The sequence below is a fragment of the Stegodyphus dumicola genome, chromosome 2 (genome assembly GCF_044657685.1).
Source record: "Stegodyphus dumicola isolate Sdum_Otavi_A_Nest chromosome 2, ASM4465768v1".
NCBI classification, from domain to species: Eukaryota; Metazoa; Arthropoda; class Arachnida; order Araneae; family Eresidae; genus Stegodyphus; species Stegodyphus dumicola.
The window spans coordinates 260,645,905-260,661,350 of NC_140769.1; the positions used below are offsets into that span (position 1 = coordinate 260,645,905).

Below are 15,446 nucleotides of genomic sequence, written 5' to 3' on the forward strand. Positions count from 1 at the left end.
GAATCCATTATCAGTTTCAAAGGTAAGGGGAAAAGAAATAAACCCAGCGTGTTTATACAAAAAAAAATAAATAAATAAAATAAATAAATAAAATAAAATAAACAAGAATCGATTCCATTTCATAAAAGCAGGAGAGAATGAAGCAAAAATTTTCAGGACATAATAATGAAAATATCTTGTAAATCTAACCTTTGTTAGGTAAACTAGAATTTCAGTAATCACAGAACGGATCAATTTCTGAAGATAATTATACACCAATTGCGAAAACTTCGAAAATAATTTTAACCACTGCTGCAGAGATGTCTCTACACGATATTTTGTCAAAAGCAGTATAAACCTCTTTATTGAAGTAACGTAAATAGAATTACAAACAAATCGTTCCAACTCGGGCTTAATGCAAAGGGCCTGTCGGTTTAGTGAATTAGATAAACCCAGTTTTCGATGACTGTATACCTCATGTAGTGAATGACAACCCTCAAAACTCCTTTAGTATACTTTTTGTAGTGTCTCGAGCCACACAAAAAATAACCTAAAGGAGTTAAATCGCAACTTCTCGAGGGCCAACTAACAATTTAATTTCGTGAACAACAAACTTTTTTTTATAATATACGTCAATAACGGCGTTGGCAGTGTGTTATGTGGCACCCTCTTGTTGGAACCACAATCCCCGCAAATCGATGTCCTCCAAATCTGGCCAAAAGATTTGTTATCGTCAATCGCTATCGATCACTAGTCACTCTTGTCGTATCTCATCTTTTGTTCTGCAAGGAAAAAAAAAAAAAAAAGTCCGATAACGGCATTATGTCAGGGGTTGTCAACCAGGAGGGAATTTCAAAGTTTTAGGAGGAAATATGGTCATATTTTTATTGATATTAAGCATTCAATTTCAATTTATAAATATAAAACCTACTTTTATTCAAGTTTTGGTATTTATCAACATATTTTTACTCGTTTATGCTTAATTTATAAAACATCTTAAAAAAATAGTTTAATTCTCAACAAATGTATACATATATTTTTTAGTTAGAAATGAGGTGGAGCAGGTGTCGAATGATCTAGTAATGGTAAATGGACTGCATGGGGCAAAACAATGGTTGATTACCATTAAATTACAGCCCCATTACAAAAACAGTGGCTTTTCCTTTTAAGCCAAACTATAAGCATTTTCCTAATGCAAGGGCTATTCGTGCATCTTTTGTAGGTGTTTTTACACCAAAAAACGACAATTTTGTTTGTTACCATATCAAACAGAAATAAGCTTCATCTGAGAAGACCCTTTTTCTTTTCTTTTTTAAATCCAAATTAACGTTCTTGAAGCATGTGTTTTTCGCCATGATGAATTGTCAAAGCAAACTAATCATAAACAAATATTAGCGATAGGAATAATATTTTAAACATGGTTGTCATTTCGCTTTAAAAGCATATCATTTTCATTGAAATATCCTATATATTTAAGATTCGAATTAAAATTTCTGGAAACAGAAAATAACACTATAAATGTCGGAAAAAGAAATTCATAAGCCTCCATAAATATTATCCCATTTAAGTAATCATCTTTGAAAAATTAACGTGACTGATAACTTTATTTTCAATTAATTTAACGTCCGCTTGGACATAATCGCATAACAAAATACAAAAGACTTTCCTAACCAAATTTATAATTTTTGATAAACACAGAAATCTGTAATGCAGACAATTCCATTTATAAAATCTAATCATACCTACAAAAAAGAATTCTATTTGGCTAATAAATAAAATAATAATAAAAGAAAATCAGCCAAAAAGAAATAAAACATGATTTCATCGATAACTATAGTTTCTTAAATACCTATGCAAATTTGATGTTTCCAAAATGTTCGATAAATACAGTAATCAAAGGAAATCCAATAAATGTAATAATAATGGATCCAACCTAACCAAAACATTTCGAAGCCGAAGCAACTGTTCCGCTCATCGACATAAGAACTATAACCGTCATTCGGGCTCTATAAAGCTGGCATCCTTTTATAAAAAAAAGGGAAAAAAAAAACATGTATTAAATACAGCATTACGAAAAAATTGAAACAAAATCAGAGAACCAAAAAATGAAACTCCCTCTCCTCTACTCTCTCCATATTATATTGGATTTCTGTTTCGTTCGAGAGATCATCATCGAAGTTTACGGAAGTCTTCCCCCTGTCTATAATACGAATCCGAACAAAGCAAAAGAATGAACTCAGCGCGTGTTAGGCGGCGAATCCTCTCAACTGAGGTACTAAAAAAAAAGAGAGAGAGAAAGAAAGAAAGAAAAAAAATGGAGGGGATTGAAAGAAAAAGAGTCCAAGGGGGAACAAAAAAATAAAAATAAAATGGGTGGGGCTTTGAGGGAAAAGTGCGCTACGAAATGAAAGCAGTGCGGAGATGACTCCCCCATCCCACCCCACCTCAATGTACTCGAATTTTCCCGGTCCGCAGAAGGTCAGCAGCGTGTCCCCCCATAAACTGAACGCATCAGGTTCCACCCCATTAGGGGGCGGTCTCCATATCATAACATATACTTGTATAAGATAATTTCAAACACTATATTAATAACAAGAGTTTACACGGAAAAGGACATACTTAATCTATCAGTGCAAGCAAAGAAATGTACATTTTGGTGTCATCATATTCTTTCATTATCATCGATCGTTTAAGTGTCAAACATAAGGTTTTGAAAGACACACTTGTTGCTTTTAAAAAATTGTACATACAAAAGAATACTCTCAAGGAAATTTTTAAATACGGTGGACTAAAATATTCGAGGAGAAAAACAGATAAATGCACGAAAATAAAACACCATACTTCTGCATTTTTAAACACTTGTTCCATTTTATGATTAAAAAAGTAATCAAGGTAAATTGATCGTTTTAAGAGAGAAACTACAAAACCACATAACTGTAAATGGTATTAAAAATTAAAAAGAACCATTACACTGAAAAGTCAGGTCTTTGCATTTAAAAATGGCTAATCTAATTTTGCTAAAAGAAACTTATGAATTCCAACAATCTAATAAACAAGGATACAAAACAGTACACCAGTTTCCAAACTCAAATATTTGCATAAAGAATATGAAATCAAATTCTATTAATGTAATAATGAATAAATCAACAGTTGAAAACAATACACTGAAGAAATGATATAATAGTAGAAGAATAGGCAGGCACATGTGAGAATTCGATCGTTACAATTTAAATAATATCTGTCAAAAATTACATTTCAATAAATGCAAAAAATAATCAAAAAATTGAATAGTCTCTTTTTGAAACACTAATTTAGAATAAATTCGTATTACAGTAGATGCAAAAGATTTTTTAAAAAATTGAATATTCTCTTTTTGAAATATAAAATATGATTAGTTCTTCTAATGATATATTTAACAATAATGTAACTTGACTAGCATGAATTTTCCATACACGAATGGTAACAAACAGGTCAGATACTACAAAACGGAATAACAGCTTTTACTTAAAAAGAGTTCAGTTTTTCAAGACCAATCATGCGATGTGCGATATATAGATAAAAATGCTTCTCACTAGATCTTAGATTATCAGATGACGAAAAGTTAGTTAAATAAAATTATAATTTTATTGAGAACGTAATATCATAATCACAAAAAGGCCACTCGGTTCTATGCTCAAGACAAGTAGAGGTCTCCTCATTTATATCTAATATCCATATAAGTAGATAATTTTGATGCCTAGAAGAGTCTCACAAGAGATCAATGAATATGTAAAAGTGTAGTTAAAACTCCGACTATATAGCTGTAACAATTAAAATAACTTTACAATTCAATTAACCGCGCGTCAAATATACAATAATTCACAGTAAAAAAAATCTTTAAAAACCATAATACATAACTGTTGAATCAGTCGGGGGTTAAAAAAAAATTCGAAATGAACTAGTTTATTATTATATGTTAACTACACAGTATACCTCTGTGAATTATATTTTAAGTTCTAAGAGAATAGTTTAATTCTAATTCATACGCAAGTCATTTAAATGATATTACAGTTTAATTCAGAGCAACTTTTTAAGCAATTACGGGCATGAGAAAGTGAAGATAGCAGCCGAAGAGAGTACGAATTTATAGAACAAATCCGGATGGTTTGCCTGGATGAAATCGATGCCCGGGCATAACAGGTAAATATTGATACCTCTTCCATTTCGGAGCAAAATCTAACATCTTCAACCGTTATTTACACGAAACTGTCATCTGATTTGACATCACAGGTATAAAAAATATGAGCAAGAATTAAAACTACTTAAACACTCACCTCGAACAAGATTAGTGAAAGAAAAAAAATTCTGCCGGTTTGTTTCTACCGGCGTCAACGATTAACGAGTGGAAACAAACGCCACTTTTACCAAGAAAACTAAGCACAAATGCGCACGCAGAGCTAATGCCCGCTCTTTCTTTGCTTTAGGAATACTCATCCGAAACGCTGTTTGACGTCACGCTGGACGAAGTATTACAGCGCCATCTGTTGACGAAATATTAAACTTTCCGGATATTTGTTTCCAAATATTAAAAAAAAAATTTTTTTGATGGAACAAAATGCTTTATAGCGTACCAAAACCAACGAATTACTTATTAAACCAATGAATTATTTATTAATATTTTTAAAACCAATGAATTATTTATTAATATTTTTAACTCATTTCACTGAGAGAATATAGTGATTTACATTTGTTTTCGGATACTTGCAATTTTTAGCTCTATTTGCAAATATCAGTCCCTAATTATTAGGAAACGCATTTTATTTTCTTTCACATACATCATCTATTTTAAAACTTGCTTATTTTGAAAAATGTCATTCAAAACATTTTTGGTAAAATAATAATAATAGTAATCTATTCAAAAAGTTCTGAAAATAAACAGACATAAGTATTTGAACTCTTTGAATAAACAGTCTGTAGTTAATAAAAATATCAAAATAACAGAACATTCAGTATTTTGTTGGGTAGCCTTTAGCTATCCAACAAAGTTCCAAAAATTTTTTATTTCAAAATATAAACTATTTTATTTCTACTCTTCCAAAAATTTCTCTTAAGCTTAAGCTTACTTAAGCTTTCTGCCTTCATATAAAGGGCTGAATAGATTTAGGCTTAAACTGACAAAAAAGACCATTTCTTGAAATAAGAATGCAAGAAAATTGCACAGTTGTCTCATATTTTTTGAGTTTATGATTTGCAAAATATTTTTCATCTTAATTGCGTATTCCTATAGTTAAAAAACGTGCAATGTTTTATCTCATCACTTCTTGAATAGCTATTATAAACAAAGTTCATTATGCTTGTGATGGTAATTAACGTCTTTTTGTAATACATTATTAACCGAGGATTATTTTACAAAAAAAGCATAATAAAACACAGCGCAATGTTAATTTAAAATAATAATGTGTATTCTATCTGAATATATATATATATATATATATATATATATAAAGTGGGTACATTAGGTAAGAGATAAATAGCGCTAATAGCTGCTATTTAGCATATCAAATGTTGTATGAACTTAAATCCAATTATTGCGAATACAAGTTATTATTACTTGCGCAATACGGTTTAGGAAATAAATTATATATGTATATATATATATATATACATTAAAAGAAATTTTAAAAAAAATGTTCATTCTTGCAATATGAACAAAATATGAATAAAATACAATGATACTAATCATAGCGACCATCTTTGAAAGTGAACAATATATCTGAAAATATAATTAAAAAATCTGATGTCTACACCTCATGACTTCCTTGTGAGGAATATTAAAAGCGGTACTTAAACAACTTTAAAATTGTTGATAATTGTACAAATATTGCATACAGATTTACTAAAGGCATAAAAACCTTAACCAGAAGATAAAAACAACATAATTCAATCATTTTTAAAGCAAAAAATGTACAATTTACAAACATATAAGAGTAAAGAAACTGAGATCACTGAGCCGGGTAACACAGTGGATATATATATAAATATATTTATATACGTTTGGTGCAGCCGATTGCAACCAAAATACGAGGTGCACGTCTACATGTTATAGCAGTCCTATATACAAAATTTCAACGTTCTGATGCTACTCGTTTTTGAGTTATGCGAGATACGTACGTACGTACGCATGTACGTACATACGTTCGTACAGAAGCCACGAAAAATTCTCTTCAGAATTAATTTTAAAGCAGTTTTATAACTTTTTTGGAGGAAACGAGTCTTTTATTCTGTCCTTACGTACAGATATCACGCAAAAACATCGTTAAATTGCATTCGATAGCGGTCAAAATAATAGATATTTTCGTTGAAATATACTGCCTGAAACTTTTCGCGATTACAATACTTCCTTTTTACTTCGTACAAGGAAGTAAAAAGAAAAAAGAAATTTCAAAAGTTTCAGATTTTAAAGGCTGCCCAAAAGGCTTTTAAGCTTTTTTACGCTGTTGCTGTGCTTGCAGTCTATGCACTTACTCCTACTAATCCCTTTTTTTTTTTTTTTTTTTTAGCTTTATTCTTAAGCAATATTTTCTTCCCATTTACGCCATATACAATTCAACAGAAAAATAACATTTTAAAGGCAACATAGTAGTATATGTTTAGAATTCTCGATGCAGTGTTAAATGTTGCCATACATTTTTTTATTTATTTATTTATTTATTTTTTTTAAGTCTTCATATCAATATTCTTTTTTCTTAGTAAGACGAATAACAAAATTTTCTTTGGCCTTTTTATTATTAACTTTTTATGTGCTGACTTTATTAAATATCACCGTTCGTCGCCCTTGCACCACATAAAATTCAACTCCGCAACAAAAATCACAAAATATTTAAAAATATCTTTTGGATTTCCGATAGACAGTCTCGAGCGCTGGAGACAAAAATGTTTTTTATCGTACAGTGTTACCATTGCTTGCTTTGAAGTCGCTGAGCTTGTTAATCAAATATTCGTTAAAGTTTTACAAAATATAAAATAGACAATAAAACAAATCCAAAATTCCAGTTTTGGTTTTCCAGGCGCCTATATGCGGATGGAGGACTACGTTATTCAGAATTTGATGGCTCTAGATAACCATTATTTTTTAACAATGCGAGAATCATGCATACATTCATGCAGGTTTTTCAGTGTTTAATTTCTTTAAATTCAATGCAGAGTGATAATATTTGGTGGCAACAATTTGAAAAGTGACACTCCGTTTATTGTGATTCAACGCAGAATGTCGTTTCGAGACTTCATTCATATCCCATTCAGGACTAACGTCCCTTTTGCGCTAATAAAACAAATTCGAAATTCAAAATTAGGCTTCCAGGCGCATATGTTCAGGTGGAGGTTAACGTTATTCAGAAATGGATGGCCTTAGGTACTATCGTTTTTTCACAATACAAGGGACATACATACATACATGCAGATTCTTCATTATTAATTTCTTTAAAAATAATGCAGAGCGATAACGTTTAGTGGCAACAATTTGAAAAGTGTTACGCTGTTCATAGTGAACCAACGCAAAGTCCAGTTTCGAGATTAATATCCAATATTGGACTAATAATGCTATTCAAAAGCATTAATAATTCTCTAGGAACCTTTGCATAACACAAAATTATTCGAAACTGCTGGTGGTATTCTTAAATTTCATTGTTTTTAAATCGAACTTAAGTTTAGAATCTAAAAATAGGACATTTTATGAGTAAGCAAAGGAAACTTTTATATAGAAAATTTCTTTTTAAGACTTTTATAACTCATTATAAAAATAAGTGGCTGTTAAATATATTAAAAGGTTCTGAAACAGGGAGCATTCTCTTACAACACATCGGATAGCTTCCGATCACAAATAATAACTGGAAAACCAATTAATTAAAATACCATATACGTTAAAATAGATTTAGAACAGCAAGATGTAATCTATCGTTCAGTTAGCCCTTTGATGTTATATGGCACACATATATCTTGTACTTTTGATGGACCTGTTCACCAAAGGCTTAATGTTGCTGGATGCAGCCAAAATAATAGGTCCATAGGTAAGCAAGAATATCCCCCTCATTCTGCCAAAGGTTTTATCCCACCAATAAAACTGATAGCTTGACATCAATTTTTGTAAGGATTCGGATTTCCTAAATTTAAATTATTGTCTTCCTGGTCATAAATTCCGTATACATCAATTTATTACCAGGAAGATTACCAATGGAACATTGTAAAATAGGTTGTGAAACACAGTTAAAAGAGAAATTCCATCAGATTGGTTTGGAGGATTTCTACAAAACATTTGGACTAGAAGAAATATCCTGCATTTTAGAAGTATGCTTTATCGAATGACTGCTATATTTAGAAACACTTGTGAACAGCTTGTCGGGCGAAGCATATCAAATCACAGGTGAGAATACGAATCATTGATATTAATTAATTTCGAAAATTCTTTGCGTGTAGCAACAGCATCGGTCGATATCGACATTGATGTGTTTAATTCTCCCAAGCAAAAGTAGACTTCCATTGAAATTTACTATTTTTATTTTTGAAATCTAGCCCTTATTGAATAAATATATTTATTTCCCAATTTTGTTTTTAATGTCTTGTGCAAATTAATCGGGACAAAGCGATTTTTTCACAGAATTTAAAGTTGATTGCAAGCTGTCTCCAGCAGGTCTCTCAAAGAAGTTTCATCTGTTTTAAGGTCATCTGGATGTTTGCTTTCGACTGCCTAGAATTGCTTTAGACAATAGATTGCGTCATTTATAAACTTGTTTCTATGAGAAGACGAAGTCACTTTTGCATAGTTTTAAGTACATTTTGCATTCGTTCATTTTATCATATTAAAAAGGAATATAACACCTACAAAGAGTGGAAAGATTATCGAACTTAGCAGTCACATACTCGTGACTGTAAGACATATTGCTTCCGTACCTTGTGTTGGAAAATCGAGCGTTTTTCGAATTCTGAAGAGACACTATGAAACTGGATCATTTTCTTCAAAAAGGAAGGACAAATAGGAAAGAAAAAGAAAAACATCTAAAAATTCTGATCGGTTCCTATTCTGAAATAGCATTATTAATCCAACAAAAACCAGTCTCAAAAGAGCTAAAAAAACCTTAAAAGATATATATTATTTATTGGTATTGATATTCCTCCTTCAGATGTGTGGCGTAGACTTCTCACTGTTAGTCGAAAGGCGAGAAAGCCAATTATAAAAACAGCTTTTGGCATGTCAAATGAATCTATTATTGTCGGAAGAAAACAAAAAGTACAAATATTAGACCATAAATAACTGGGAAAAGGTCATTTTCAGTGATGTCAGTGATTAGACTCATTTATTTGTTCGGGTTACATATCTAACGTTGGCAGATGAAGCAGAGATGAATCCATAAGACCTCAACATATCCAACAAACTGTAAAATATCCACAGAAACGAATGTTTCGATATTTTTTCACTGTAGATTGCGGTAAAAGTCTAGTTCGTATTGGTGGAAAGATGAATTCATCGAAGTATAGAAGAATTTAAAAAAGATAATACCATTCTTGGAAATCTTTGAAGGCACATGTCAGCATAACTTGATTGTATGCGAAATCTGTCTCAAGTTTCATGCTAGAAAATAAAATTATTGAGCTGGACTGGCCTGGAAATTTATTAGATTTAAATCAGATGAAAAATTTGCGGCTCGTTCTCAAGAAATGTGCTAGCAAAATGGATTGTATGACAAAAGAGTTCATGATTAAGAACGTTATAATATTGTGATTCCATTATAAAAAATGTAAAACATATATGCACACTACCACTGCAGACAATGCCTAAGAACATTCTGGAGATCCTTTCTGCTGAAAAAGGACATATTGTCTATTAATTTTATGATTATCACTATATATGTATTATCACTGTACGTAAATTATCAAAAACATCGCTTCGTTCTAACTAATTTGCACAATATAGCATATTGTTGTATCGTTTGCTTTCATAATTAAAAAGAATTGATTCTGATCCTGCAGGAAATCTCATTTCTAAAATCTGGCTTGGCTGCTGAAGCAGTTGGCACCTATGCCCTAGAACCTCCTTGAGTTGCTGTCATTTAGTGAGGTACGCTTTGCAGTACTTTGTTTTATGGAAGGTCAGTTAGGAGAGATATTTCATCAGGTTTTGTGGTGATGTCAGCCAGTTCAATCTAATGTACTACTGTACCTAGGTACTCAACAATATATTTGATATCCTCGATTATGAAGTTCTTATTCGACTTACACATTTCGACCATCAACATGATAGTATCATCTAAAACAAACCTCTAGATTTTGAGAACAAATCGTAAGCAAGGTCATCTTAGCATAAACATAAGCTTAATGATTTTATAAAGTTCTGATGCTTTTGCCTATGCCAGTGGCATAGCTAGGGTTGGGCAAGGGGGGCACATCTGTCCTCGGGCGCAGCATTCAAGGGGCGCCAAATTGATGTTACGAAATTTTAGAATGAAATGTCTTCCATTCTTGGCACAGAGAAAGGGGCGCAAAATCTTCAGTCGTCCCCGGGCGATAAAAACCATAGCTACGCCTCTGGCCTATGCCGACGCTCTGAAGAATCAAAATAAATTTTTCAAAATTCGGGCTCCCTACAATCGCGAGTCCCCGAATAGTGGCCGTATGTTAAAACGGCTTAATAAAATCAGTGAAGGACAAGTATTTTTTGTGCTATTGTTTAGGCGTAAATCAAAAATATAAATTAGTAATATCTATAGAGATGATATCCCATGAGAAGCAGAAGAATTAGTACACTTATTTTAGCACTTTCAGTATTTTTAAACTCAGTCTTTAAACCGTTTCGATGGGAGAGTATTTTTTTCGTTTTTTACGAAAAATTTATCATTAAGCGTGGTATCTTAATAGTTTTAAAGATTTGATAAAAATAAAAAAATTAAGAAGTAAATGACAAAGTATAATTGTTTTCTCCCTCTTGTAAATATTTTCCGGCTTGTTAAATATTTTCAGTTCATACACGAAATTTCCTTTTCTGAATTAAATGCATTTTGTAATTATTTTATAAAATGATAAACAATAAAAATAGCAGAGTTATACAATAACGCAAGGAAGAAGAATTTTGTTCAGTGGCGCAAAAAGTAAGTTTATATAAAATAAGAGTCTGGAAGGCTATATAAAGACTGAGTTCAGTTGTGGGCTGTACTGAAAGTTTGAAACATAGCTCCCATGAATGCAACCAATTTGAGACTTCTGAGTTCTTGGTAACATTTGTCGAATTAAAGTACATGTTTCCATCGCTTATGCTTTTTTAAACTTGTCGTTTAAATCAGTGCTACCGTCTGGCAAGATTTCTGCTACGCTTTTCAATTTTTCAAATTTTCGGGAACCGTTTCGATCACGTGATTCGACAACTTTTCAGAGATTTTTATTACAATTCAGAAATTTTCAAATAAACTGAAAATTTTGATTTACGTGCATGAAATTTATTCGACTTGTTTAACCAGTTAATTTATGTTTTGGATCTTTACTGTCTCTTCTCTCTTACCCTTTTACTGCCAGAATGCAAATTAGTTCGCTTGTATATAAATAAGACTGGTTTGAGACTGGTTAATTCAGAGCGTCTTCTGCTTCGTGAAAGCCACATTGCTAGGTTTCCTATTCTAGATAAGCGTTTCTATCTTCGACGTTGCATTAAATCTTGTCGATGGTTAATTTCACGCCTGTGAAATCCGAACCAACTTCTGGATTAAACTCCTCAACTTTGAGTTTCTTGCCATAAATGCTTTCGTATTTGTAGGCACTAGGTGTGTCTTCTGCACTAGGCACTAGGTGTTCATCCGTTTAAGTTTAAAACAAAGGGTCTTTTACACCCTTCTTAAGTCTATTGTACTTAGACTTAAGCCGCTTTACGTCTATCAAAGTTTGGGTCACAGTTTACAGTAATGAAAGACGTTAAACCTTATAAGTGCATTAACAATTTAAATTTCTGCGTAAGGAATGATAATGTTGCTTGTTCTTCCCTTTAGCACTGACTGTTAAGCAATTTGTTTGTTGCATTTTGTATCCCTTCTTTAACAGAGTGCTAATTTTTTAGAACGTAGCCATATTTGGTAAAATTTTAGGTATTGACTAATGAATCATAATTAAAATCAAATGACTCAATTTTATTAACAAGAGGAAACAAGAAATACAGTTTTCAATGCCTTAATAAATAAGAATATATAATTGTCTTACATATTTTTACTCACACATACTCACTTCATACATATTTTTCCATTATTATGATGCTGATCAGACTTATATTTTCACTTGCAATGTGTAAAACGGTCATTATATTAATGAGTCAAGAAGTAACATATTAGATTTTTGTTAATTATTTTTTTTTCATCACATATTTTTTTTCCCTGGCACTTGGTTTTTCAGCATTGGCCGCGCTAAGGCCAGAAGTGATGGTCATTTTATTGTGGAGGCACTTTACATTATTAACTTTTATGTATATTCCTCTAATACTGAAACTAACCATATTTTTTATAATGCGCTATACATACTGTAATACTTTAGTCGTATTTAATAGATATTTTAGTGAAAAATGTGAAAAAAATTTCTTTTTCATTCATCACTATCGTATGTCTGCGTTTCCAATACTGGAAAATTGTGTAAATGTACTAACACTGAATAATATATATTAAAGTGTGCAACTGAATTCAGCTAACAGAACAAGCATAATTTTAAGCATTTCAAGTGATGAAGCTCATAAATGAAAGAATTTAAATTTGATGTAATAATTGTTGCATAAAGCAGACATTTATTATATACAGTCTTACACGTATTACAGCAAATAACTAAAAGTTACACTGAAATTTCATAAATAGATGTTTGTAACACTGAAATACTAATAAATAGTTAAAAAGAATGTGAATCAAAAAGTACATGTTTTAATAAAAGAATCCAACGTATTGTCAAGTCTCTACTTGTATGACGTAGACATCATTGTCAGAACCAAAACAAATATTGGCTACATAAAGAAGCGGACTGCTTTTGGGTAATTCTCTTGCAAAATACACCGCCCCTTTTAGATTACGAACGGAACCCAAAGTCTGAAAAAAAAAAGTACACAGAAATATTTCTATATTTTAGGATAAGTTTCGCTTCATTTATTAAAGTTTCTGTTTTCTGATCTATACTGTTATGCGTTAGAAAATAGGTTGCAATGTGGAAAATAAATCCTACAGAAAGATTTCTGAGATTTCTTTAAAATTTTAATTTTCATTCTATGAACTCAGAAATATTTTTAAACCGCTGCAATTTCAATTACAACAGAATCCTGATAGTCTACGAACGTTTTTACTCTATTAGTTCTTCAACGATAAATTCTTTCAGCAAAAGTCTGATTCTGATTTTGATGTTCAGTCTGATTTTGATTAAATATTGGCACATACGATAGAAAAAAATTTCCAGTGTAACTTATTGTTGATAGAATATTAATAATTACCCTTGAATTTTCTAACGACGCTACTACAGAGTATGTTGACACATTTTTAGAACGACTTTGTTAAAGAATTTTAAAAAAAGCAATGAGAAATATTGTCTGCAGCTTTAAAACTGATCCTTCTTTCAAAATGTATCATATAAAGAAGATGTGGATCAGAGGATATGTCTTTACGCTTTCCGGAGAAAACTATTTCTATTCCATAATTCGAAAACGTTGTAAAAATGCACGGTATTCAAATTTAGAAGTGCAAAATAAGGAACCTTATTTATCGAAAAGGAAAAACCGTCAGTCTTCAACATGGAATACCAGAAAAAGGTACTTACTGTTTCTAAAGTTAAATCATGGGTGACAACAGAAAATTCCGCAGACTCAAATCAAGTGAAAAGTCCTTAAATACATCTGCAGCAATAATACATAAAATAACAAACCGAGATTTTCAGTTTAAAATCTGAGAAAAAATGAACTCAGTTCACCAGCTTGCTTTTGCCGAGGCATACGGGTCAAAGTAAGATTTTTTGTACGAACCTGTATGAAGATGCTTTAGCGGGAGATAAATGGAAATACATAATGACCTTTGATGAAGGACGAGTTTGTCTAAATGACTGCAATAAAAAAAGAGTATTTACTATCGAAAACGACGAGAAAAAAATTTACAGACGTAGATCAGTCAATGTAAGGAACATTTTAGTACAGGGCTCAAGACTGTGGCAGAGTTCTCTCACAAAGTAAAAATAGTGGAAATTTTTTTTTAAATCAGCTCAAAGTATTATCAAAAGAAAGTTTAATATCCGATACTTACATACAAAATTGCATTTATTTATCCCAAGGACATTCAAAGAATGAAACTTCATCAAGACAAGCCTAAAAGTATATCTCTCATATATCATGTATATCTTTTCAACTTATACCTGCGAAGTCCTCCGATTTTTCACCTACGGACTGTTTTGCCTCTGCTCTCTTGAAAAAAACCCTTTGTAAACGCAAACTTCTACGTTTGATGAACTCTAGAAAGTAGTTTAAGAGAAATAAAAATTACTAACCCTAGAAATTTTACGAAAAGCCCTTCTATCATGGTAATCACCATGCAGACTTACAGATCATCAAAAATGCTATCAGAGCAAACATTTTAAAAAAATACTCTTCGCATTTTAAAAATCAAACAGTGCCGAAATCGCTTTAAAAATGTGTAAACTGTCTCTGCATTTTCATTAAAAGTAGAGTTACGTCCCTCGAGATCTGAACCTTCCACTGCATCTTATTTCAAACTATTGCTTAGTTGCTTTTTAAATTTCATATTAATTTTTCTGCTGATGCTTCTTTGAAAAACTATTGATGCCGACAACGTTACACTTTTCAAATTATTGATATTGTCTACAATTAATATGTAAATACAAAGCCTGCTTAGTAGGTAGCATTTCTGTGAAACTCTAACGTACAATGAATCATACAATTTCTTTGCTGTCACATATAATCTTAAGTCTATAAATAGACGGAATTGGCATAAGTCGAGAGTCGCAAATTGGAAATCTAAGTTGCAGTGGTAATAATAATGCGACAAAATTATAATTTTTTTTAATCTTAGAGAAAAGGGGGTTAAAAAAGCTCCTTACAAATTTTAGTTGTTATTTTATCAAAAGACAATACCAGACAGCTAGAAATATATAAAAATAATAAATAAACGCTTTCATACCGTACGAGTATTAACATCTATTATACGTAAGATATTCTTGTGGCTTCCGCCTACCAGAAAATAGGCTTCTGATTCCACGTATCTGCAGAAGTAGAGCTGAAATAATGAAAAGGACGTTAATTAAAAGAAAAGGACGTTAACCATGAAGCTTAAATTTCTAATAGATATTAGTTTCAAAGAATAAATAAACATTCGTATTTAGCCTCTGATTCATTTAAACTTAAGACGACAAACAATTAAAATGACAGATTACATTTTCACGTTTCGGAAAGTAAATTTTTTGCTTTCTAAAGTATTCCTGGCAGC

General features: G+C 31.4%; 2 protein-coding genes across 2 annotated transcripts in view; both read right to left on the minus strand.

Moving 5' to 3' along the window:
- Positions 1-4,423, minus strand: part of LOC118190340 (neurotactin-like) — a 177,520-nt gene extending 173,097 nt beyond the window's left edge. Inside the window, exon 1 of the mRNA XM_035361045.2 lies at positions 4,293-4,423. The gene's annotated coding sequence lies outside the window, so the exon portion shown is untranslated. The remainder of the gene's footprint in view (positions 1-4,292) is intronic.
- An 8,252-nt stretch (positions 4,424-12,675) lies between these two features.
- Positions 12,676-15,446, minus strand: part of LOC118190356 (uncharacterized) — a 35,460-nt gene continuing 32,689 nt past the window's right edge. Inside the window, exons 9-10 of the mRNA XM_035361063.2 lie at positions 15,141-15,236; positions 12,676-13,055 (exon numbers count right to left, since the gene is read on the minus strand). Coding sequence (XP_035216954.1) covers positions 12,918-13,055; positions 15,141-15,236 — 234 coding nt within the window. The 3' untranslated portion in view covers positions 12,676-12,917. The remainder of the gene's footprint in view (positions 13,056-15,140; positions 15,237-15,446) is intronic.